General features: G+C 41.6%; 1 protein-coding gene across 3 annotated transcripts in view; it reads left to right on the top strand.

The window, feature by feature from the left end:
- The window catches only part of LOC102195210 (ERC protein 2), a 159,138-nt gene that overhangs the window by 9,934 nt on the left and 122,050 nt on the right, over window positions 1-27,154 (top strand). For 2 of the 3 annotated variants that reach the window (XM_013910740.1, XM_013910741.1), the window contains exons 5-7: window positions 6,957-7,112; window positions 10,376-10,543; window positions 24,633-24,800. In XM_013910740.1, the coding sequence (XP_013766194.1) occupies window positions 6,957-7,112; window positions 10,376-10,543; window positions 24,633-24,800 (492 nt within the window). The remainder of the gene's footprint in view (window positions 1-6,956; window positions 7,113-10,375; window positions 10,544-24,632; window positions 24,801-27,154) is intronic. The other variant, XM_013910742.1, reaches the window with a different exon arrangement.

The raw sequence follows: 27,154 nt of genomic DNA on the forward strand, positions 1-27,154 counted from the left end.
TATATATATATATATATATATACACATTTAATATATGATGTCTTTGAAATGTTTCTTCCCTTTTTTGCCTTCAAGAAAATAATTTGGTGGTGGTAAGAAAGTGGAAACCTTTTCCTGTTGTTTAGTGTCACTATTATTGACTCATTAAGATCTCCATCTAAACATGTTAGGAACTTAAACATTAATTAATTGATTGGTACAGTATCATCAAGCCTAGTTTGCGGACACAAGGGATACAGTCAAACTTACAGATAAATCTCTCTCTCCTCGTATTATTTGGTCAAGTGTGCAAACGTCTTTATCAAATATAAAATAATTTAAAATGCAGCAAAACATAGATAATGCTAAAAAAACATTCAGTAAATAGGCCCCCTTCTGTGTATTCTTACTGGTCAGACTAAAGGCCTTTAAAATCACTGTATATTGCACATTTTGATAGTGAATTGGTGTGAATGGCTGCATTAAGGATACCTGAGTTTGAAATAATATTTTTAACAACGAATGTTACACGTCCGGTGGGTAAAATTGCTAAGACAGACTTGTGCCTCCTTTTTTTCACTATCATGGCGCTGCCTTTTGAACTGCCAGGATGTCGTTTCTCTTAGTTCCAAAACAAATGTAAAATTTTGTTTTGGCAGACTGGAGGACAGTTTTCAGTCTCCAGTTACTTCCCGAGCCTGTGTAGAGATCTCTATTACATACTGCCAGTCAGCAACATTTTGTGGTTTGCCTCTTAAAAAACATTAATCAGATAATCAGATTATCGTAGTCTTTTAATGATGTAACACCAAGTTCCTTTGCAGTTTTAGGTTCTGGATGTTCTTTGTAGATCCAAACATGTTAGCGACCTGTTGCCATTTAGCTAAATGTGAAATTTTCCACCACATATTCGTTGTGTGTAACATGTCATAACTTTGCCTGCTCCAGCTTTGGTCTTTTTTGTAACCATGTTGCTGCCATCATGTTTCTCTTCTTTCAGCTGCTCCCTTTAAGCTCCTCACAGTTTCAACATTTTTTAATATGTTTTTCAGTGTAGCTCGTTCATCACCACTGCCTTAAACATTTGTTAAGTAGTTTAATGCATTTGTCACTTTGTGGGTGGTGATGAATTAAAATGCTCAGAGGTTGTTTTATCCAAGCAGTAGCCTACTTCCTGTGAAGGCATCTTGTAATTTTTGCTTTACGTTGCAAAGGCGAGTCGGTGACGGTAGCTCAGCTGTTGCCTCTATCTGGGACCACTGCTGTCAGCTTTTTGATTAGCTCCACAGGAAACTAGCCCGACTTCCTTTCATTACCGCACCCATTACTCCTCATCTAAATCTAAATCTCAGCTTGTTTACTTTAAACTGAGATCATAAACGCCCCTTTTTTCAGTTTGCCTCTCATTTTCATTTACCCATTTTTTACTGGAATAAAGTGGCCTTCTTAACTCTGTGCTTTATCGAAGGAAAGCTGGAGACATCCATTAAAGTGTGTTTGTATGATGAAAATCAGAGGACTGACGGATGTTTCTCCGCATACCATCCAGGACAGCCGACGGCCATATGTTAAATCACTTGAACCAGCTGTTTGTGCTTATGTGTGGATTTGCAGTGTGTACGGATGGAGAGCGCACTCCATCACTCCTTCACCTGCTGATGTATGTTGTCACATGTATGTTGTGTGCACAGGGGTGTTCTCTCACTTGTGTTTCCTGTTCAATTTTGTCACTGATCCGAATACCTTAATTGCACAAATCCAGCATAGAAACACTGGCACATGTTTCTCAGCCCATTCATAGCACTCATAGACTGATCTGGACTAAAAATGATTTGGATCCACACATTTTAGTCACTTTTAAAAAGTGTTAGTGGGCCACCTGAACTTTTGCAGTACCAGCAAGGTCCACAGAGTGGCAGTGTTCTATCAGAGTTTGACCACTGCAGCGATTACAATCACAAACTGAGCCAAAGTTGTGTGTGATGGGACCACATACACACACACAGAGACACACACACGCTGAGAGGCATAAATCTGGGCCTAATTGACTCTCCCCAGCCGTCAGGTCCCTGCAGACCCAATAATAACAGCCTCACCACTGGTCTGTTCCTGCCCAGACCTGACCTGCTGCCAAATGTGTCCAAACACACACACATTCACACTTTCACAATGAGTTTTTTACTTGGAGATGGCATGTATTCTTTATACGTAACCTACTACAGATGCCGTATGGTCAGCCGGGGCTCTAAAGTTCGGCCCCCGATTGTATCTCGCTCGGTGTGATCGTTAAAGCCTGCGCACTGCTCTGTTGCTGAGAAAAAGGAGTCCCTGTTGTTCTGCTTTTATATACCATGACTGGCTTCAGAGCTTCTGCTGCTTTTTTGGCATGCCTTTATCTCTTTAGCTTTCCAATGCCAGCATGTTGGAATGAAGTGGAAATTCGTGTCAGCAAATCTTTTTTCTTTCATCTTTTTCCCGCTTTTCCTTTCTGCTTACTTTCTCATGCCACCAAGCTCAGCAGCAAAATATTGATGTCTATCCTGCCTCTCTGTCTGGATATGTTTGTCTATGCACTATTTCTTTTGTTCATCCCAGTGTGTTTTGTTTTTTGAGAAGCCAAACTTTCAGCCTTTGCTATAGAAACCCATCTCAGCTACCATCCGAAGACTACTGCAAATAACATCAGCAAAAAACCCACATGCATACACGTATACCAACTTTCCCTTTTCTTCACCAAAACATGGGCACCACCTACTTGCCATGCTCTGCTAATTTCCCAGAATGTCTGAGTGGAAAAGTTTATCAGGACAAGATTACACCCCTCAAAGCTTCTCCTCACCTTGCAACCTCCAACTATTTCCCAACAAAAGTCTTTGATCGCCGCAGTTTTTCCATTTATCTTTTCAAACTTTTAATCCACCGAGCCGATAGGCAGACACATTTGTGGCAAGCAACTGTTTCCTTTTGTTTTTGGCTTTTTTCTCACTGATGGTGAGGGGATAGGAATGCGATTAGTGAACATACATATATGTGTGTGTGTCTCTATCAGTGCATGTTTCGGTGTGTGCACGCTGTACGTGACACCATTGCCTTGAGGCTAGAATTGAACCTTTTGACCGTATCCTTCACTCAGGATGCCGGCACTTATTGCTATAGTGTTACGTTTGATCCTATTCATTCCATATGCTCAGTCCCTCGGACACATGTGGAGCAGAGAGGACGGTCTTTGATGACGTTCTCTCTTGCAGGGCTTCGTTTCCCCACTGAGAGATACAACAGTTTGCAGAACTGTTGCTGATAACAAGTTCATAGACACACTTTCTCAGAGGAACCAAAGAAAGTGTACAGGCAGTCAAAAAGACAGACATGCGCATTGTGACAAATCAGTCACTTTAATAAGGACTTGAACTGTGGTGGCAGTGGGAATGCTAGTCTGTGGGAGGCATGCTCTGACAGCAGTAATCCCTCCTTATCCACAACCGACACGGACAAGTGGATAAGGTCCTTGTCTGCTGTCATTTCCACTCACTGGCAGAACCTGTTGCTTATTTATGATTGTTATGCTTCATGGCATGATGAGCTGTTTCAGGGCATTCAGTCTTCTCAGTTTTAGGCTTTGGTGTGTACATTTATGCATGAACAGTGATGCAAAGTTATAACAAAATAAAACACTTTAATGTTTTAAGCATTTTCTGTCCTGTTAGTGTAATATTAGAGGTAACTTTTCAATGGTGAATTCACTGAGCATGTGCTTTTTGTGGTTAGATTATTAGTAATACATGTGTGGATTCACTCTATAGATCACCTTTGTCATTCATTAGTTTACTGTAGCGGTTTCCAGTCCCGCACAAACATCTTATACATTGAGTTCTCTATAAAGACGACAGTGGTGCTCTGCGGTTCCTTAAAATCAAATGTTTGTGGGGGATTGAAAGCACAGTATCACAGAGGTGGCAAGGGCCACTCCCTCATTACCAAAACTGATCCTCTCCGTGCTCTGGTCAAGCCGCTTGGTGGCGAGAAGATCAGACTGTGGTTGTGCTGGGCGCTCGTGTTGTAAACATGTTTGACTCTGTGGGTGCAAAACTGCATTTCTTAAAAACAACACTGCTCACAGCAATGTCCTTGTGAAGTAGTGTTTCAATGAATTTAGGCAGGCACGTCTTTGTATGGCATCTTTGTTAGACACATGTACCTGCACAGAAATGAGATGTTAAACTCGTGGATGCTCGGGTAGTGGCGAGGCAATTTAAAGCTAAGCTTCAGTGATGGTAGAGAAGTGTGGGGCCATTTTCTAACAGTAACTTTAATGTGTAGGAATGTGTGTGTGTCTGTTAGCTTGTGTGCTTTTTGTGTAGGCATAGCTGTAGGTCAGAGCTACCATTAATTATTGATATAAAAAGCTTAGCGCATGTGCTGGCAGAAAGTGTTGCTAAGCAAGAGCTTTAGCATGCCAGAGACATCTGCGAGAGAGAACCAGAGAACAAGTGAGAGATAAGAAATCGAAAGATTGAGGCTGAAAGCAGGATAGAGGCAGATTCAAATGACCTAAAGCTAAGTGTGTCAGGTACCTGCTAGCAAACCGAGACAGAAAAAGAAGACAGAAGAAGAGAGGGCAGAGAAAATAGACACCTGCTGCTGGAGATGGAAAACGGGAGAGCTTCAGATCAGGCACCAGCTGACCATAGATGAACTTTGTTTTGTTTTGCAAAATTCGAGACAGAGTAGTGGATAATGTAATGTTACATAACAAAAGATGATATAAGGACAATGTAGGAGAGATAAAACTGGTGACACTGATCGGTGTGCCTTTTGAAGTAGCTCTGACGCTCTTAGAAAGTGTTAAAGATGATGAGCCGTCAGGCTTATTTTTACCGGGTCCCTCCCCAGGAGCTTCATCGCCGAAACCAGCTCCAGGCCGATCCGGCCAAAACCAGGGCTCTGCAGACTGTCATTGATATGAAGGTAGGACTAAGAGTTACTCTCACAGCAAGAGCTGTTTTAAGTAATAATGTGCTGGAGTGTGTGTACTGGTGCAATAGCTTTATCTGAAATTCATATATGTCTGAGTTTTTGGCCGTTTATCATAAATATGAAACAGTTTTTTTAAATCCAGCTAATGTCACCATTTTATTTCAGCAGTGTTATTTGCTCTTGCATTTGCATGTTCAAAACATCATTTTAAGTACACCTAGAATGCGCGTAACAGCAGCGGATCTCTCTATATTGCAAAGATGAACATGAAGAAACAGTCTGGAGAACTTTTACCTTGCATCTGCATGGCAGCCATGCCCAAGTAAAGTCCATTATTGGCACATGCGGAGTTGAGCACTTATTCAATTTGTTTCAAATGTCACATATGGAAGCTTTCACTCTCATCGCAGCCCTTTGAAGTTGTCAGTGCTGTGAAAAAATGCAGTTGCCTCCACATGTGTCCATGTGCACACCCACGCACACACATTTATTGTTCATTCAGCAAACACTTGCTTTAAAAGTGGATCCTTTACAGCAAAACCACAGTTATTTTTCACACATACTCTGTGATTTGTCTGCCTATTAACAGACTGCACATGTGCTAGCTCATGGTGCCTCGCGGTGTTTTTAAGGCGAGAAAGGGTCTAAATTAAATCTGACTGAATTCATTAGAAACGGGCAGACAAACACAGTTGCCAGGAGGCTTTGACGTATTGTAGGGGAGAGTAAGAACAAAAGAAAGTCATCTCTAGCGTTGTTAGTAATGCGTGATTGCTTTGTTAAACTACCCTGTGTTGCTGTTGCTGTAATCAGCGGTGACATGTAGTGTCCACAAATTAGTTTCAGTGTGTGTGTTGCTTCGTCTAAGTGTTGGATGTGTCCACTTTGTAATTACAGGCGACCAACCCCCCTTTTTGTTTTGATCCTGATGTTATCTGGCAGGTACAGTACTGAGTCGACACCCTTTGGTCTTGCTGTGAGCTCAACACTCATACAGTATTTCTGTTTCTAGCTTTCAATACCATGAATTCAGTTGAAATGCAACTTGGATGTCCCATAAAACTTTATGTCAGTGGTTTTAAGATCCGGCTTTTATGTAGTTCTAATGAATGTTTTATATGCTAAAATATGCATTTTGCTTCCTCCCCCTCTGTTGTGCAGGAGAAACAGATCAAAATCAGACATTTTTATAGACGTGTTTGTCTCTATGGTTTTATGTGTGTGAACTGGATGCGGCAGGAGGACTCACTGTCTGAGTGCCTTACCTTGACTTTTTCTGGGTACATGTTGAAAGTTTGCATCCTTGCATAGACTCTTTCTGTGCGTGTGTGTTTTGTATATGCATATGCTTTATGCATTTCTCCTTGGTCTTTTGTGTGCACTTTTATGCAGCACCATGTGCTAGGCAAGGCTGATGTCATAGGATGTAATAGAGGTCAGATGCTTACATGTTGCCTATGGTTTCTGCTGATGGCAACATGCAATCTGCTTCCACTTATTAAATTACCTTTCTCTTCTTTTCCAAGGTTTTGCATTTAATGTATGTTTGAAACTATGCAACTAAACAACCTCAGGACCTGTCCATGACAGACCCTTTTATTCCCTCATAGGCTCTGCAGATGAATAATATCTTGGCTGTACACCAATGTCTGCCAAAATATTTCCCCTTCTTTTCCAGACATTTTACTCAGACATAGGACTGTACATTACATTTATATATCGGAGGATTTGTGTAAATGCACTGACTTGGTTTATATGAAATCTCTGTGTGATTTAGATTAATATGTTGACTCAAACATACTAGAAATATGTTTACACAGACACATGCTGGTAGAGAGATATGTCAACCAAGGGATATTCTATCAATCACATTTTTAATGTATCTGTAGAGCGCTAACTGTCTACTAATGCACGCGCTAGGTAATCTATCTTTTAGCCCCACAGCTTAATATTCTTGGCCAGGTCTTTGCTGACTGTTTGCCTGCCTACTGTTGCTGGTGCAGGACACCAAGATCTCTTCCCTGGAGAGGAACATCAGAGACTTAGAGGATGAAGTCCAGATGCTAAAGACCAGCGGCCTGCTGCACTCTGATGAGAGGCAGGATGAGCTCAAGCAGGTGGAGGTCTACAAGAGCCATTCTAAATTCATGAAGACTAAGGTAGAATATCTTTGCATGCCACCTGAGATGACTCCACGCCGCGTGATCCGGGACGTGCATGTTTGTCTCAAGTATAAATAGCCAGAAGGCCAGAAACTGTTGCATGTTGCATGTTGCCATTGCTTGTTTATGGGGAAACAAGATGAATGTGGAAAAATCTTAACTGGCAAACTGCATGAATCTGTATTTCGTATTGTGTGTTCTAGCTGCATTCGCACTAAGCCTCTCATGTTGCATGGGTGCCAAGAACTCCTACATGTGTATGTATTTCTTATTTGATATTTAAAGCCAGGTTGTGAGTAGTGAAAAGCAGTACTTGCTTATTTGCCCTGGACTTCAGTGTGATCACTAAGCATTATACAAGCCTCCTGTCAGGAACGATCAGTTAACAGTGCGCTGTGTCGGTTTCCTGACTAAGAATCTTTTATCCCAGGCCGTATACTGGTTTATTCATCAACGCACAAATGTGTCTAAAGCCGCACAGATGACATGCACATACATGAACGTGCGCACACGCATGCTGTATGTATCCAAACCCTGTTAAAAATGTAGTTTCAGGTTTCACTGAGTATCAAGACAAGTGCTCATGACGGTTGAGGCCCATGAGTTGCGCTCCATTTGGTTCATTAATGGTGCTCATTGTAGGGCTCATTTATCATTGCATCGGGGAAGTTCCTGATGCAATCATAAAAGAGATGTTTTTATGAATGGGGCCCTGACAGATGAATGTGAGCTTACAACGGCAGAGGAACAGAGGAAAGAGCTCTCTCTTCACCCATACCGGCCCGGGGTGATATACATCACAGCGATGGCCCCCGGCTCGTTCTCCCGTGGCTCGTCTTTCTTCGTACAGTCACAGAGAAACACAGCAAGTCGCCACGCACATGGATATGCACCGATTCATTCTACATGCTGGTAGTGTTTAGGGTCCGGGTCTTTCAGCGGTGTTGGTGACTGGTGTTGAGGTGGGACTGCGATAAGAGAAACCAGAGAGGGCGGCATCGCTGTCCTCTCTGGTTTCTCCTCTGGACTTTGATCTGCTCAAACACTGCAAAAATGGCTTTGGAGAATGCGAACACGTGTTAGAGGGTACGCGAGAGCTGGAGCAGGTAAATTTGCTTACCCTTTCGCAAGCCAAGGCTGTGTGGTTGAGGAGTGCAGTGTGTGAAGTAGAGTGGCTGGGCACACAGCTTGTGCTGCATTTTAGTGGCTTGCTGTTTTCTTGTCTTTGTAGGAGCAGGCCTTGTCACCATGTGTGTCTTCCATCAGACCAGCTCCCACCTTCCTCCCCACCCAACAGCCTTGGATCACAGAACAAGCAGAAGTACCCCTCTCATTAGTCTCTCTCCTCTCTCATTATTTCTTCATAGCTTAATAGTCTTTGAAATATCTGCTCCTTATTTTAATTATAATGCCTTTTTATCATTAGTGCACTGACTTCTCATTTCCTGACTTGTTTTTCTTAGTGTTCAGTCACCGCAGTGATCTCTCTTATTGCATAGCCTCATATTTCGATCTCCTTTCCCCTGCGTTTCATCTCAGTGCTGGATTTCTCATATGCTGTCTCTGTGACTGAAGGTCTATCAGCCAGATGCTGAGCCAGTCAGAATCCCCCTTTTATGAAGTGAACCTTGCTCATGCAATTTGAGAAATCTCTCTTCAAATCAGCTTTGTGCATTTTTGGCAGCAGTAGACAGATGACAGTATTCTCTACATAGCAAGCCTGAGCACAGAAACCACTCTGTGTTAGAGCATTTTATTTCCTTTGTGGTTTTCTGTTATGTCCTATATGGGTTTCCTTAAAACAAATCTGTTTCCGTCTCCCTGTGAATGTTTGTCTCTTGGCTGGGGTGTGTGCACACAGTAGGTCTGGGACTCCTCCAAGTGAGGATTGATAATATAAGGCTGATGATGATTCCAGGACATCATCGCTCCACAAAATATGTCACAACTGACGTGTTTATATTGCAATAAATAGATAACAAAACATTCTGCTTTTCCTAATTGAGTCACAGCATCAGAGACGTTTCAGATTTCCTTTTTTTATTAATCAGTGACACAGTTTACAGGATGTAATTTTGTATGTATTACTCACTTCTATTTTAAAGAGCAGCTTAAGACTGCTGTTGCCTTTAAAATAGTGTGTTCGATATGCTTGTTCTGGAGGTCAGACTCAGTTTGCACCTCAGGTAACTTGAATATAATGAAAAAGTTCTTTTTTGTGGTTTAATTAAAAAAGGCACATGTTCATATATTCTGTGGTCAATACACGTGTAGTGAAAGATATCAGGTCATTGTTTTTGTCTCAATTTGTTGGTTTCTAAGTCATGAAAATTAGAAATCCCCAAAGCATTTCCTGACAACAATTAAAGAAATCACTTCCAAAATTCCATCTCCTGCAGTGTTGGTTCATTCGCTACAAACTGCTGCGTCAGAGCAGTCTGGCATGGAGGCAAAAAGCTTGTGGCACTGCTAAGGTTTTATTGAAGGCCAGGCTGCTGTGATGGAAGCCTTCATCGTGTATATTTTGGGGTTGGCTTCTGGCCGATGAAGCACAATAATAACATGAAACACAAAATTAACTTTCATCTGAAAGTAGCAGTCCAGTTCTAGTTCACCTCAATCCAGGTAAGACACTATTAGAAGTGTGACAGCAGCCTCAGCCCACTCCAAGTTCTTGAGCTGACATCTTCTGATTTCTCTTTGTTTGTGTCCTTTTTCTTACCATGCATTTACCTTCCAGTCAAATTTCCATTATTACGCTATCACTACTCTCTGTACTTTTAAGGCTAAGCGTAAAACTTTCCTAGCCTGCCTTTCAGCAATGATCTTCGGTGGTTTACCCTCTTTGTGGAGAGCATAGGTCATCAGGCCTCACACAAGTCACCAGCCTTCCCCTTGGTTGTGGTTGTGGGAACTGAACTAGGCTAAGAAACACATGAGATGTATACTCTTTGAATTCAATCAAACTCCAAATTCTAACAATTTTGAAATGCTGGATTTATGATTTTCAGTTTCTGTGAGCTAAAAAAGGCTTTTGTGAAAAGCTGATCTGTTTAAATTAAACTACAAAAAATAAACTTTTCATGATATTCAGATTCTTTTATATGCACTAGTCTGACACATCTGTATCATTGGTGTATCATTGGTTTAAATGAAAAGTCATATTTTTGAATGCATGTCTTATCTACAAGTATATATCAAGTATATCTCACTGATGACCCTTATTTGTGTGTTTGTGTGTGTGTTTGCGTGATTGTCAGATAGAGCAGCTGAAGCAGGAGCTGAACAGGAAGGAGTCTGAGATGCAGGCGCTGCAGACCAAACTAGAAACACTGACCAATCAGAACTCGGACTGCAAGCAGCACATCGAAGTGCTAAAAGAGTCGCTCAGTGCCAAGGAGCAGCGCGCCAATACACTCCAGACAGAGGTCAGTGTGTGCACATTCACACATGGAGAAAAGCAAAATCCAAAGACATACAAACACACACCAGTAAAGCCACAAACATGCAAACACTGACACTGCACTAAACCGCTTTCCAGCTTCTTGGAAAATAATTTCAAAGATACACACATCACGAGACGGACACTCTGTAGATCACTGCAGTAATAAAGACTGGAAGAAACACCGTTCTGACCACTGTGCATCTATTGGTGCATACAATAGTAACTTTGCATGGTCTTTGTTAGGAGAGAAACTGTATGTGTGCAAAAAATCCTGCTTTTTTCTGTTTTGTGTTTCTTTCTCCTTCTGTTTCTCTAACGGCCGCTGAGGTGGGTGGAAAAAATGTCCATGCGTGTGGTTCCTTTAGTCCACCAGTGGGTTTGTGCGTGTGGGCGGGTCAGTTAGAGGGCTGAAGAAAGCTGGCAGCTTTTTCTTGGTCATGTTTGAAGCTCTAAACTCTGTGGCTCTAATGATTTTATCACTGCTGTTAGAGATGGAGGTCGGTTGTATTTAGTGAGATATAGGTGTGTGTGTGTGTGTGGGGGGGGGGGGGAGGTGGGGATTGGTGAGCATTTAGCATTTTTCTACATAACTCTCTAGACTTGGAAGTGATACTTTAGATCTCTTTGTGTTCAGCAGTTGAGAGTGGTCTGCTAACTATGTCCACTCATCATTACAGGAAGCAATTTGGGCCAAAATTAGGCCTAATTGTCCATACATGTGCAAGGAATTTTGGCCCTTGTAGTTAGTTGAATACATCATACGAAAAGAAATTGGTTTTCAGTGGGTGGTTTTTGTAAGTGTGCATTTTTCCCTTTTTTTTTGTTCTACTGAAAATGCATGTTTAAAAAAATGTATGCGTGTACAAGTCATGGGTGTGAGGAGAACAGGGCCTGACCAAGCAATATTAGCTTCTCACAAATCGCTATTAAGTGCCCAATACTGCCAAAATATATTCAAAATGAAAACAAAATCTGATCATTTACAAAGTGACAAACGCTAAATGAAACACAAACTGAAGAAGCAGGGGATGCGTGGCTCAGGAACACATGGGTCTGATTGGGAAAGGCGACTGACGTGGGACCAGGGCATAGGTGGAAACAGTTAAGGTGGGGAAGTCAAAAATAAACATAAAACAGGAGATAACCAAGAAACGTACATCTAACACTGAAGGGGGAAATAAAAACACAAATGAGCACCACAAAACCAACAAGTATGACAAGAACCATGCCAGCTGCAGTCTAAATCCACCAAAATAACAGGGGTTCTGCAGCCCGTGGTTCATGGATGCTTTGGCTTTGTTTGCATTTTGGACAGATCCTTTTTACTGCCGCAGACGGTGTAATTTTTAACTTCAGTGGGAAAAGCTGATAGTAAAGTAGAAATAATTACATCTGCTTATGCAATGCTCACGCAGAACTGAAGATGCACGCCAGGGAAAGATGTAATCACCTCAAATGCTTCTGACATAGATTGCATCACTGTACCAACATCAGCAGCCGGGCTAAGTGGTCACACAAATCTAGTTATCAGCTCGTTAAGTTAACCAGGGTTCCTTTTATTTGAAAGGGGTGGTGATGGCAGCAGAGCAGCTGGTTTTACACAAGAAGATAAAACTATATGAAGGCGTTAAACTGACAATAAAGCCTGAAAACAACACAGCTGTGTGAGTATGTGTGTGAGAGGAAAAGTACTGTACAGTAGTGCATGCGTGAGCACTTTAGCCACTTTGGTCAGTACGACTGGAAAAAAGCCTGCTATATTAATAAAGTTCAGCCTATTTGAAGCCAGGAAAGAAATCCGACAGAAATGTAGACTGTGTAAGTTAACAGACTTATTGCCTTCATAGCTTTGACATTAAGACACGGGAGAATCTGCTGGAATACAACTGAGTATTTCATTAAATTAATATGATATGTGGGCGAGACAGTTTTATTTTTTATTCTTTAGGCTGCAGGTGGTGTTTAGTGGTCTGAGAGCAATTAGTGAATGAATACGAAAACAGAATTCAGACCCAGGCTGGCCTAGGATGACTTATTAAGGCTTTTAGAACAACAAAGTAGTTGTAAAGTTGTTTGCAGCGCACAGGGAAAAAGTCAGGGAATGAAATTAAAATGATTTCTTACTGGGAAAATGCAAAGACTTAGACACTATTAAAAAAACTTTAGTCCCTTCTGTGCACAGAGGTGCAGGACGGATGATGCAGTGTTTTCATACCTGCTGATGTCTAATCTGTCTGCTCTGGGGCAGATTAGGGCACAAGTTACCATGGCGATATACCCTGGTAAGAAGTGCAAGAGACCCTGAAGTGTCCTGGATGAGAGGGGACCTCATAGTACGGGCCTCTGGGCTGCATCAGATCCTGACTGCCATAAACACACAGTCACACACAGACACACACAGAAACACTTACACTGTCAGGACTGATTGCTTGACTCTCATCTCCGGTTTCAAGTAATTTTTCCTGCTATTGAAGTGGCATCTTCCCCTGCTTGGGAATGGCTTAGGTTTCCTGGACTAAGTGGGCAAACCAGAGGATGAGTAAAGATATTTAGAGCTCTTTAGTGGGCCGGCGTGGCCGTGCATTCCTCTGCTGCCTGTCAATCATTTGGCCAGAGATGGCAGCCATTCCCACAAGATCCCCCCACTCACCTCATTCCTTCCATTTTCCTTCAGCAGTTTTCTTTCAAGCTTTCTTTCAGCCACCTATTTTCTTTTGTCTCACACACGACTTCTGGCACATCACACGCTCATATACAAGAGTGTGTGCATGCATGTGTGCCAGGTGGGTCTCATCATGAATGACACTGATTGGTACAGTTGTACATTCCCCCAAGAGAAAGACTGGTTTCTGAGACACGAGGAGAAGCTTCACCTCACAGATTTGTCTCTAGAAGCAGATGGGAATGGCCCCTGAACAGAGGCGGCCCTGTGAGCAGCAGAATGAGAAAATGGAAGCGCATTTTATTTGTCAATCAAAGTTAAGGACAGCGTCGTAATGGATGTGATTGAATCTGTCTCCAGATAACTGGAAAATGTGGAAAATAGTGTGTGTACGCTTTTGTGTGAGCATTCTGGGCCTGCCTGTGTCTGTGGAAACTTTAATACAGTAGATGTGTGTCTTTCCTGCCTTGATCAGGACAATGCGGGGCTGAAATGATACTCTACCAGATCAGGTAACCTATCAGAGACCTTCCTGCATATTTAACCAGCCAGCAACAGAGCACAAGGCCAAAGCCCCAGCTGCCATGGGCTTTCTTGGACTAGGTTTAGATCTCTGTCAGAAGATTGTTTTGAATGTTATGAACATTTGTTTAAAAGAGGCCAGATCGGGCTGGGATTGTTAGTTTGATTTAACTGTCACATATCTGTTGGATGGATGGACCTGCCCTTCAGTTGCGTTGTCAGTTTTCTCTGATAGGAGTCGACATTCCAAAGCAAAATAATGATCCTTAAAATACAGGTTTTATTGGCTCTAAGCTCGGCTGTGTTAAGCAAAGCAAAACATGAAAGCAAATCATGACAAAATAAGAAAATTGACAGAAATAAAGTGCATAATAAATGTAATTCCTGATGGGGAAAGCTAGTTTGCAAAAATATTTGGCTTAAAAAAGTTATTTCTTTCCCCCATCAAACCTAAATCCAACCAAAACACAACACTCGACTCTTCGATGGTTGTCACTGCAAAGACTGCAGACCTTCTGGTTCCCCTCCCAAAATCCCCTGCACTGAGTGTGCCTGTCTGTTTGGCAGCACAACTAACTGATGTGTACTTAATAAAATCTAAACACAAATGGTTTCTTGGCCTTCTCTGTGTGAGCAGTGTTTGATTAAACACATAATCAATTAGAATTCTTAACTTCACTGTCACATGTATTAATGTCTTTTGCAGATATAAGGCTTAAATTTTTCATGATGATTGTACTTTGATTTACATGCAGCACTCTGCAATAGTAATAAGTTACTCCTCATTTCTTTAGATTTTGCTGTAGGAGAACCAGACTGTTTTCCTGAGCAATAGCTTTCCAGGTTTTCTGAGTTTTTCTATGGACATAAAGGCACCTGACTCAAGGGGTAAAGCCGTTTTTGTGTCTATACATGACAGATGCATAAACACATTGTGTATTCCCATTTTTTTGTTGATTCTAACACAAATGCCAAAGATAAAAAATAATATTTTTTCACCTACAAGGTAATTTTCAAAGACCTGCTAGCCAAAACCTTTGCATATCTCATCATGGTGTGCAATGTGTTCTTAAAACATTTGAGGGAACTGGACAAGTTTAATTCAATTCAATTTTATTTATATAACCCCAAATTAAGTCAAGTGGAGAACAAAAAGAAGTGGCTGGGCTAAAAAGCGATATCTATAGCAGATGAACAGTATCTGAAAGTCGTGTCCTTTAGTTATATGAAAAGAAATCCAGGAAAAAGTTGACACAAGACCTGGGAGATGCACCGGGCCCTTCAGTCGATCCAGCTACTGTTCGCCAAAGCCTCATCTGAAATGCTCTCAGTGGAAAGGTGGCTGTCAAGGAGCCAGTCTGAAGGAAGTGTTACAGGGAGGAGAGGTTGAGCGACGCCAGGTTACACAAGAACTGGATGAAAATCAATGTCAGCGGGTCTGGATGATGAATCCAAACTGTCAAATTATCCGAGGTCATAAGGGAAGTATAACACTGAGTGTCTGCTGCCATCTGTAAAACATAGTGGAGACTCATTCCTAGTTAGTATTTCAGCCAGAGGTGTTGGGATCTTGAAAAACTGAGCGAATTATGAACGCAGAAAGGTGCCATCAGATTTTGATCCACCATGCAATGCCATCTGGAAAGCGTCGGATTGGCAGTGGCTTTATTTTTCAAAATGACATTGATCCCAAACACACTGCCAATGCAGTAAAAGCAATACCTGGATAGCAAAGCACACAATGGCTTCCCCAGAGCCCAGATCTCAACATTATTGAAGCAGTGTGGGATCATATTGACACAGAACAGAACAAAAGGCAGCAACATCCAAAGAAGAGCTTTGAATGTCCTTCAAGAAAGCTGGATAACTATTCTTTAAGGCTACTTATAAAACCATTATAGGAAAGTTTCCCTAAGAGACGCTTTGTTGAAGACTGAAGGTGGTGATACAAAATATTGACCTTCAATTGCACAAACTCTTCTTTATTCCATGTTTATGTTCCCATTTCAGTAAATCACTCCATCTATTTCCCATTTTCCTAGAAACATATGAAGAATGAGACTTTTGTACAGGACTGTATTTATCGCTGGGTAAGCATCATGTTGGGGGCAACTTACCCTATAAAGGGAAGTCTAGACATGAAGCTGGAGTTCAAGTCTTAATCGGGCACATAACTTTGCACAGCAATATAACATTTGATATTTTGTTCCTCACCGACTGCCAGTAGAAGTGTTAGCAGCAGCACGCCTTTAATGCATACTTTGGGATGTGGCAACGTATCTGTATTTGGAGAGAACACCGTCTGCGGTATTTCACTTCAGCTTCGTCAGACCTGACCTCAAATATCCTGCGTTCTCTTTCATCACCAGCGTTTGCTGTGTCTGTCAGAAGTTTTCATTTTGAGGTTGAATGTAATGAGTCGTAAAAGATAGAAATGACTAAAAGATGAGTTGCTAACATCAACGGTAGTGGCAGTGATGAATAGTGAAAACAAGAGGAAAATTAAAAAGAAGTGTAAGTGGGAATGAATCAAGACGCGATTGAGCGACAAGAGGAAGTGAAAAGTGAGAGAATTGCGCCGTTTGATGGATGTTTAAGGATATGGGCTTTTGTCAGTGAGTGATTCGATGGAGCGGTGTGCTGTGGTCCCTGCTGGACTATTTGTGTTGATCTTTCCTTGTTCTCCTAGCTGATTGATGGTTCATATAGGTAGTGAGGCGGAGAAAAGATGTGGTCGGGCCCGGGTTAAACTCCACCCTGGGCTATCCCCCTGCTGCGTTCTCGCTTACTGTCTTTCTTTCTGCCTCATTCACTTTTGCTCCCTCTGCTCATAGTTTCTTTTCCCTCGTGCTTTCGTCTCTATTCTATCACATTTTGTTGCCGACTCCTTATTTCACCTTATTTCCACATTACCAACAGATTAGGAATGAGAAAGGGTGAAAAAACAGTTTAAACAAAGGTAAGAACTTGATGAGCTCCCTAAAACTTACAGTGAGCTTATCGGACTAAGTAAACAGGAAACACTTCCATTCCCATTTGCTGACCACTAATCAGCAGGTCTTGACAGTTTTTCTATGATCTCATCTGAACTCGACTGACCATGGTCACCATTCTCAGACCCAATAGCGTGCTCCCGTCTTCGTAGATCGGTGTGGTTTGGGTTTCAGTGTGAGTAGCAGCATCGGGCCCCCCAGAACAAACATGGCACGGTCCAAAATAAAGCCCCCACAAGTTCTTCAGAGGCCTTGTGGAAAAGCCATAAAGTGGAGTTACAGCGGTCAGAATGGGGATGAGATATTTAATGGTTTACACAGCGAATGAGATAAATGTGACCTAATGAGTGGACGGACACATGTGTGCACGCAGCACGACTGCACACGCATTAGCATTGCTGTCCAAGTATACGTGACACGTGCTTCATCACGAATGCTTTCGTTTGTGTGACATTTTTTCCGTATTAAGGTCCTTGGGAAATGTTTGTAATCTTTCTGCATATTTTTGTTTTCTATTTTGAAACCTAACAGAAAAATCCACACCCATAAACAGAAACAGTAATGTGGGCTTTGCTTGGTCTACAGTCAGTCAGCAGGTGGTTAACCAGAAGGCCGTGAGGTGGTGATAGAGACAGCCAGAGACAATAAGCCCCTTTCTTTTTGTTCTGACCTCCTCTTTCCTCAGGGTCACCCTGCTTTGCTAAGACCACTTAACTTCCAGTTTCATACACACATATACCCAAATACACACACAGACAAAGACATACTTACACAAACACTCCACGCCACAATAATACACTCCGAAAGCAGTTTTCACTCTTGCTTACAGTAAGTCGGCTCTTTGTTAACACAAAAGTCTCCGAACAGAACAATTAAACTAGATGAAATATGACATATTCCACTCCTCTACTTACTCCTGTTTATAGGGGAGGTGTGTCTGTTTCATTTTTTATCCCCCTCCAGCACATTTAAATGATCAAAATTCAACTTTTACTTTAGGGTTTATACTTTGCTCAAAACTCTTTAAGAGTTTTAAGGAAATTATATATTTTTAACTGGTATAGTATACAGATGAAAGATGAACTAGAATAGTGGTCACTGTACGCTCCATAGTGCAGGTTACCTGGTACGAGGCAGCCTGTCGCCAGACAGCAGTTCTCTAAATGACTGCCATCACTCTCAGAACGACTGGCTAAGCTTTGTAAATAACTGCTGCCTAACTCACAAACAAAGACAAAGTACCAACCCTGACGTGACTATTTGAGGTTATATATATAAATTTGCTGTTAAAACCCCGTCATGCAGGAACACTGGTACTATTTTCCAAAAAATTAATGGATTTCTATTTCAGATTTGGGAGCTTTTGCCTGGACTCTGAATATAAGTACTAAACATGAATTTCTGTTTCATGTACATTTCTGTGTATGTAGGTGGCAACAGGTTTCTGCTAGTCACAGTTAATTGCTTTAGCATCACAAACATAATAGCCAACTTGACTCCAGTTAATTGCAGACTGGTAGCAGACCGGTAGCAGTTTGTCTCTGTGTTAGTGATTTTTTTATGGTTATCTTGAGACACCAAAGTCACTGATAAGACGACTTCAAAGGCGATGAAATGCACGTCTGTTGTACATGGTTGCAATAACTGTGGTTATGTTTCAGCTGCCCCTGACTGTGGCATAGTGAGTTTGACAGACTTGATATAATTCTGTTGATTTTACAATATCATTTTTGGCTAAAAGGCTATTGACAACAATTTTTTCATCTCCATGACAACATACTTAGTTGTCATTGAATTAACTTGCATTCAGGTTTCATTATTAGTTCAAAGTTGGGTATTTACTCAAGACTGTGACTGTGTGTGAGACACTCAGCTAATATTTACTCGTTGATCAAGTAGAAATCAAGCTTATTTCAGGCACCTACTGTAGGAACTGCAGACCAGCATTTATTTTCCACATGTTTGCCAGAGTGACTGCTTAGTGTTTGACAGGAAATGGATTCCCTTGAAACAGGATGTAGGAACTGGCATGCAGTGCTGGAAATGATCAGGAAAAATAATCAGAGGAGCAGCAAGTGTTAATGAGGAGGAACGCCTGCAGCAGCTCTTCCTCTACATGCGCACGTGTGTTGTGTATGTGTTTTTTGTGTCTTTGTTGGCAGGATGTAATGATGATGGATGGAGGGCAAAAGAGGGTTTGAGGCAGCGGCGTGCGATGAGAGTTTGTGCTGTGACCCTATATTTTTCAATGTCATGAAACCATCCACTGTTACAATATGAACATTAATGACTTTCATGCTTTGGTAGCAAACATTCACTGACAAAGGTCCTTTTGTCAGTGTGTGTGTGTGTGTCCTTGTCTTTTTTGGTCTTGTTTTACATCTGTGCTTTTCCATGTTCCCTTCGTAGCCTTTAGGCACACAGCTGTGTTGCCATGGTTTTATCAGCAGATGTTATGGTGTTCAATGAGACAGTGTCCCACTCTCCACCCTGCAGCCCCTGCTGTGAGCCAGTTTATATCCGCTTATTATCCCGAGTCAGCCCTGAGGTGATCTGTCCATTATACGAGTCCGGATCAGAGCTCTGACTGTTGCCTTAACTCAGCTTTCATGACACCCCTCGAATGACACAGCCTTTGCCCTAGGACAGGGAATTTCCCACGTTTCCGTAAAGATCAACTTCAGTCTTGTTATGTCTGGGATGACCAGCTCAGGTGGAGATGAAAACTTCTGTTTGCATGCATGCACTTGTTTATCTGTGTAGGCATATGTAGCTGCTTTCTGACCAAACATTTTTGGGTGTAGGTACCCATTAGGGAGGTGTGCTGGGAAGCACATGCCTCGCAGCATTTGTTCTTTTCTTATAGGAACTCGGAAGCAGTAAGCAGCTGGTAATGCAAGTCAGCTCATACTGGGTTCTGTTAGTTTCTTAAAATCATGTTTGACTCTGTTCATTCAGAAGTTTCCAGACACACAAAAAACAAGTCTCTTCCTGCCAGTGAGGGATACAGATTATTCATTTAAAACGGGTATTTGTTATTGGCAGATGAACCACAGCCGAGGGGTTGGAATTGGAAAAAGGAGGATCCCTACTTGTAACACCATTTATCAAATATTCAGTCCACACTTAAGTACAAAACAAAGTTATTGCAGTTAACTAAAACCAAAATAAAATTTAAACTAGTTGTAAAAAATGTTTTGGTTACCCTAAAGAAACTAACAGAAGCAATATTATGTACTTGAGAATAAAAAATAAAAAGTATATGTGAAATATTGACCTGGTGGGTGTTACCCTGCTCTATGACAGCTGGGACAGGCTCCACATGACTGTGAACTGAAAAAGTGTTATAAAATATATAAATGGATGTATTGATGGACGGATGGGTGGGAGATATCTTACATTTTAGTCTTTGATCATTTAGTCAAATCAGTTGTCAAAACAAGCACAGGGAAGCACTGCAGCATATATTTATTGAGACAGGATGTGAGTCAAAAGTGTTGTTTTTGTGTTCTCTATAAATTTGTCTTATATGCGAAACTGAAATGAGCGAATACACACTAGTAAAACAAAATGTAATTTCATAATTAAAATGAAATAACGATGTAAAACTACAATAACGCTGGTCAGGACCAGTCACAATATATCACATCATGCAAAGTTCCTCTTGTGCTGAGGCAGTTCCTCCTCTATAGAAGGAAATACCCCAAAAAGGAGTCCTACGAACTCCGGTGGTCCTCGGTTTGAGCTGCATGGACATGGGAAAAAGTACCAAACACTATAAAAATGGTCTTTAAGTGCCTTCTGTGTGTAAATAAACAGTGTAGGGTCTAGAAGTCCAGGCTTGTTTACATTTTCTGTGTAAAGTTCTTCATACTTCCATCTGACAACGCCCCCCTATTCACACGCTCACACACTGACATGCACAATTAAAACAAAAAACATCCTTTGGTCTTCAGGCGGCTACTCTTACAGTATTTGTAACCTCCCGACATCTATTGAAGGCTTCAGTTACATCAACATGAAACTATGGATCACTTGATGCCGCTCTGTATAAATAAAAGACTATAACCTGGTGCTTATATACCAGCGGTGTGAGTTACTGTTCTCTATATATCCTCGTGGGTTTTTTGTTCACCTCTCAGCAGTCTTTAATAATGCAGATATTAGTCAGCATGAAAACACCGACAGGCTGCTTAAATCCAGCTGTCTGCATTCATTCTCATTCCTTCTGCATCATATGTGTTGGTTTGTCTCGATGCGTAAAGTACATCTCACCAAAGAGATGATAGGTAGCATGCGAGACTTTGGTGGTCTAGCATTGTCTTCAATATTTTAGTGATGAAATTCAGACTTGGGCTCATCAGTGGCTTGACAAACCTGAATTAGGCCATAAATTGAGATAATGAGTTTCACTGCACAGGCCTTTGAATAAATTAAATCTAATGGGTGCCGTGTGGTGTATTTATAAAGGCTAGAGATGCAGCCAGAGAAGTGAATAGCTGACACAGCTGTGTGTGGTGCACCACAGCAGGCCAAGAAGATCTTAGTTCAGGCATTAGATACATTTCATCAGACCCTTTCCTTGGGATTTAAGAGCTTTAATGGTGTGTTTTCAGTTCAAGTGACATTCAAACTTGTTTTAAGACGCACACACACACACACACAAATGAATATAGCTGATGGTTTGGATATGAGCTTCTGTAAAGGTCATAGATTTTTAAAGACTGAGATTGGGACAATGGAAAACATGACGGATGTTTTTCTGATCAACCTAAGACTCTATTTGCAATATTGGACTCCCAAGTGTGTGAGTGAGAGTGCAAACGTTACTGCGCAAGTGTCGGTGTGTCCCCAGACCTCGGCTGTGGTCTTACAGGTTTTCACTCTCTCTGGTTCTGCTGTTTTGACTGTGGTCTGCTCATATAGTCCCTGTGTTGTTTATTGCGGCCCAGAGCCGACGATGGGCCCAATACCTTTGCAGATTTGCCTGCCAAAAAAACTTTTATGATGAAATGTGAGGCAGGGAAAAGGGAGGTGAGGACAAACAGTGAAACTGTTTTCTTTAAGCCTCTGTTTTACTCCGCTAACCGATTTCCAGAACCTACATTTGGCTGTCATTGCAAGCAAGAAGGAGGAATTTAATCAGAGTGTGTTTATGCGTTTGTGCGTGCTGTTTGCATATTTAATTACAGATGCAGTTTTGTGCCTTGAGATTTGTTGAATATACATATGTGTGCACACGTTAGAGTAGTTACAAATTTGGGAATGAATTAATTTAAACAAAATCCGGGGTTTGCCAAGAATTAATAGTTTTGCAACCACAGAATGTTGAAAACATATCAAGATATTTTTTTTAAATTATGGGGTGCTGAGTGAGGGACTGGAAAGTTTAAGTGGGTTTTTTTGGAGGAAGGTGGGGTGATATAGATGTGTTTTTAATTCATCAACTCAGCAGAACTTCTCAGGGCAGTCTCCAGTGTTCCCTTTAGATTTGAACGAAGCCAGGCTGGACAGCAGCGGCTTTTCTACTCCTCTCCCTGACCTTTCTCCTTTTCTGCTAAAGAAACGTCACGATTACAAAACAGGATATAGTCCCTGGTGTCCGCTCGTGTAGGTAGAATCAATACCGTGGTTGTCTTGGAGACAGCAGGAGTTCTGTGTTGCATATCATCTCCCTCAAATCTGCACTGAAAGGCGCAAACCTGCAATGTTATGCTTGGGGAAATGTGGGTCTGTACCAAAGACAACCTGATTTGAAGACTTCAGGGATTTCTCACACTGACACATCACTCTGTCTCGCTGCAGGACCGTTGCCTTTAAATGGCAATAGGAAATCTCCTGGAGAGTGTGCAGCATGGTTGGAGGGATGGAGTGTTGAAAGAGAGGTGGTAGCCACAGGGGAAGAGAGCGAGAGAGAGCGAGAGGTGTTTTTGAAAGATGACACAAGGAAGAAGGGCAGCAGAAGAAAAGGAAAATTGGAGCGGAAATTGAGGGAGAAGAGAGAGGTTAATCACTGTGTGCAGTTAGCCGTCTATCATCTCAGCATGTGTGCCAGCTGATAAAGCCATACAGTATTTCCTGCTGTTGGAGTGGTAGCCAGTGAAACAGCAGTATGCCGGTGGTGTTAACATGCTCAGTCCAAATGCTGTGTCCACCTTCATTCATTTATTACGTCCCTTGCTTTCACCCTTACTATTATCTGTCCTTTCATTTGTCCCTCCGCATCTCATCATCCAACTCTCTCCCTGTTTTTCCATGCACTGTGTCTCGCAGCGCTGAGTGCTTTAAGAGGGTATTAGTCTGTGTAGCACTATCACAGCTTAGTGGGCCAGTGCAGGTGAGACAGCAGGGATTTCCTGTTAGGCCCCTTTGCTACATTCTTGCTAAATTGCTCCTTGCCAGGTGGAGATGGAGGGGAGGAGGTCTCTCGCTCTCTCACACATGCACATAAATGCAGTGGCAAACATGCACACACACACATAGTATGTGCATGTATACTGTACGTGCAAAGGATTGGTGATAACACCACTATTGTGCGCGCGTTTGTGTGTAAATGTGAATTTGGGAGGACAGAGCCGTTCTCAGTATTAGACTTTGGTTGTCTGCCAGAGGAGCAATATGAGATAAATACTTCGCCATCTTACACCTGGGGGTCCTGGCCTGCTTCTAATGGCACAGTGACAGGCCCCCTCTGTGTGTCTCTGGAGTGCATGGCGCACTCTCATTTTACACATGCAGGTACATAAACATATCTGCAGGGAGGAACTGTGCTCCAACACAGCTGTACTTTTCAATTGTGCCTTCAGTATATCTGCTTTTTTGCTATTGACGTTTTTCTTCTGATTGCTCTCATATTATTTGTTTTGTCTTGAATTCTTGTGGTTTTAAATTTCTCTCGGCATTTGCACAATTACAAAATAGCAGTCGTTCTAGTTCTAATCAGAAACCCTCAGTCCTCCCTTTATGAATCACAGTGAGTGCCTTGTGAAATACCTGGGAGATAAGTTTGAAAGCAAAAGAGTTTTTGCTTTAACTATTTTCACACTGTTCACGTTGTGTCCAAGTAATGACTGTTAACAAGCCTCATGTTACTTCCCTTCATCTATGTGTGTGTGTGTCCTCTTGAAGTCAAATGAAACACCCCTGAAATTATACATGGGAATAAAGTGAAATTGCAGAAGAACAAACAAGGAGTCGGTTGCGTATGTCAAGTCCAATAAGTAGTGCTGGAACGTGCACAGCTATCTCTCATCTCACTACACTTAGCCAGACACGTCGAACTTCTATGTGTGAGTGTGAAGCGTGTGAGCGGTCTGATCTATGGCAGCACCGGCCCAATCACACAACACTCTCAATAACAAACGACAGGACAGGCTCCTGGCTCTTTCTCTTTCACACACACTTTGCTTCAGTGGTTCAAATCATGGACATTAGGTCAGAGTTGAACTTTTACTACTTCCAAACGTCAACAAGTAAATGTGAGAAATGTCATTTCTAGCGCTGAATAATAACATGTGGGCCACCTGACCGAGAACTGGGAAAAATCACGGTGTAACATTTCTTAATCTTCTTTTGCTTCCTCTTTTCTCTACATTCGCCTGTCAGTCACTCAGCTCTCGCTCATCGTCAAACGGTCTGCCTTAAAACTATTTTTTACAGATTACTTTCAACCTGTATGGTTGCCTGTCTGTCTGACTGTGTATGAATTCTGGATATGGTGCATACTGGTTTCTATCACCCTGTCTGAAGATTGCGTCCACTTTTCTCTCTCCTGCTACTTGTCTGTTAGTGTTTGTGTTGTGCAGATGCTGCTTTCGGTGTCCCTATTGATCTGCCTTTACAGTTTTGTTATACCTGCCTATCTGCACTTAACTTCTTGTCTTGGTTAATTGTAGGTAGATGCTCTGCGAGTGCGTCTGGAGGAGAAGGAGCAGTTCCTGACCAAGAAGACCAAACAGTTGCAGGACTTGACTGATGAAAAGAGCACACTAACGGGAGAAATCAGAGACATGAAGGACATGCTGGACGTCAAGGAGAGGAAGATTAATGTCTTGCAGAAAAAAGTGCGTAAAGCCAACTTTTACAGCAACACACTGCATTATTTTAAAAAGTGTAGCCTGACTTTAAATGCATATGAAACCTTTCTGTTGTGAGTTAAATTCACTCTATTTAGAGAAAAATGCAGCACATTGTATTATAAACTCTCTAATTATTCCTTTTATACTAAAATGAATATTTTAAAAGCTTGAAGTGGCAATAGTGCATAGTGTTGATGTTGATCCACTGAGTTCCAAGTGCTCATCAATAAATTAGAGACAGATAAAGTAAGCATCTTATTATTTTTGTACAGAAAAAGAAAAACAGACGTGCTCCCACAGGAATTGATGGAGCCAAAAGGAGAATGAGTGTTGGGCCTAAACACACTCTCAAACTCTCAAACCAATAATAATAATAATTCAACAGCTCCACGTGTGAGTGGATTGTAATGTAACTTAAAAAGACAACTTGCTGGACATTCTCAGCACAGAGCTCAGCACAATGTGATATTGTTCTCTCAGTGCCACTTATCTACCACTCTCACTCTATATCTGGACAAAAAACAAGAAGCAGAAAAGGAGAAACAAGTAACTGAGCTGACATTATTGTGTTATAACACTATTGAAGAAGCTAGCTCTAACTTCCGGCTGTCTTCCACGGTGTTTTTTATTCCCCAACCAGTTGCAGTAGACGGCTGCACCCTTGAATTGAATTGAAAAAGTATAATTGGCGCTGGTGTCGCAGTCATACGTGAGATACAGGACATCGCTGTGCAGCATCGCAGTGCAGGCCACAATCTTGTTTTCCACATAGCTGTTTGTGTTGATGTTCATTTCCAAATTGCTATGGGGGTTGGACATTGAAACAAACAACAGGAGGCTGCTGCCATTTGACCATAATGTCAGCAGCTGTTTGTCAGCTTTAGAAGGTTTGTCATACTAAAGAGAAGAACTGTCAGAAACCTTTCAATGCCTGGTCTCTCTGCTTTTAATTGTAGAAAAAGTCTAATGTCCAGTCAGTCAACTTACTTTTGTAACTAAAGAAAAAAAAGGAAGTGATATTATGACTGGCAGTTTTATTGCTTTAAATCAGCTGAATATTTTTCTAGTTCAGTCAGCCATATTAGAAATGAAGTCTGTGATTAAACACTGAGAGCGAATCGTTGACTGACTGGAGGTTGGCTAATCAGAGTTTTCATCACTGTCTTTGAACATGTATACAGTACCTCCGTGTGTAAACTTGCACTATGCAGTAAATGGGAATGATGAATTAAAGAAACATCGTACTTTTGGTCCCAGATGCCACTCATGACCCTCTCTTTCTGTTTGCACGGCATGTCTCAGAGGACTTAATGAGGATGGCTATTTAAACCGGGCTGGCGGCCACCTGTGGTGCGCATGCTGGCAGTTCCTCTATAGACCAATTACATACACATAAAGGTCTTCTCTCATCTTCCTTGTTTCCTCTCATGTCCTCAAATTAAAGGTCTCTCTCTATCTTCTCCCTCTCTGCCACTTGCTGAGTTTAAGAAAAAGAGCACAAAAGGTCAAATAAAGTGCCATCAGGGTGTATGCGTGCATGTGATTGTTCTAAAAATATACATAATCTTTTATGTTTGTGTGACCACAAGGTTTGAGGATCTTTCTGCACCGCATATAACGTGCTGTACTCCTCCCTATAGCATTGACTTAAAGCAATATGCTTGCTTTTAGCTCATCCCTGTTGCACACTCCAGTTGGGTGTGAAGTTGTTCTCTAAAAATGCCCCGTTTACTATAGCTGTTCCATTTAAATGCAAAGTGGCTACACGTCAAAAGCCCTGTAATTAGGGATGTTTCATGGTTTGCTGTGGTGCTTTGACATCAGTTTTCATCAGTACACGCTCAAACGTGGGCTTACTGCAAATGCTTTGCTTTTCCTTCGTATCATTGTGTTGATGGCTGTTTTAACACCAGCAAGTTTTTTTTGTTTGTTGAAATATGCAGAAAGCCTCCCTCTCTATCCATATCTTTGTGTTTCCTTTTCTCCTTTACAAATATTATTGCTGCAGACGTGCTCCTCATTCATCATGCCACAGTAAACTTTAAAAGGCAGAAGTTCTGCAACACCCTAAAAAAGTCAGCAGGAATATGATGAAAATGTTTGAAATATGTGTTAACGAATGAATTGAAGTGCGAAGTGACTGAGAGTGATTTGAATGAAGAAGTGTGCCAGGTATTTTAAACTGTGGCTTTCTCATTGTTTTCACATACACATAAAACAGCATTTTGATTCTACAAATAGTTTAATAAATGTATTGCAGTGTCAATTAAAAACGTACAGATTCCAGTGAATTTATTTTAAAATTGATAGCATAGCTTCACTGCAAGAAGGTTCCTGTT

The sequence above is a fragment of the Pundamilia nyererei genome, unplaced genomic scaffold, assembly GCF_000239375.1.
Source record: "Pundamilia nyererei isolate P.nyererei 1_Seehausen unplaced genomic scaffold, PunNye1.0 scaffold00047, whole genome shotgun sequence".
In the NCBI taxonomy this organism is placed as follows: domain Eukaryota; kingdom Metazoa; phylum Chordata; class Actinopteri; order Cichliformes; family Cichlidae; genus Pundamilia; species Pundamilia nyererei.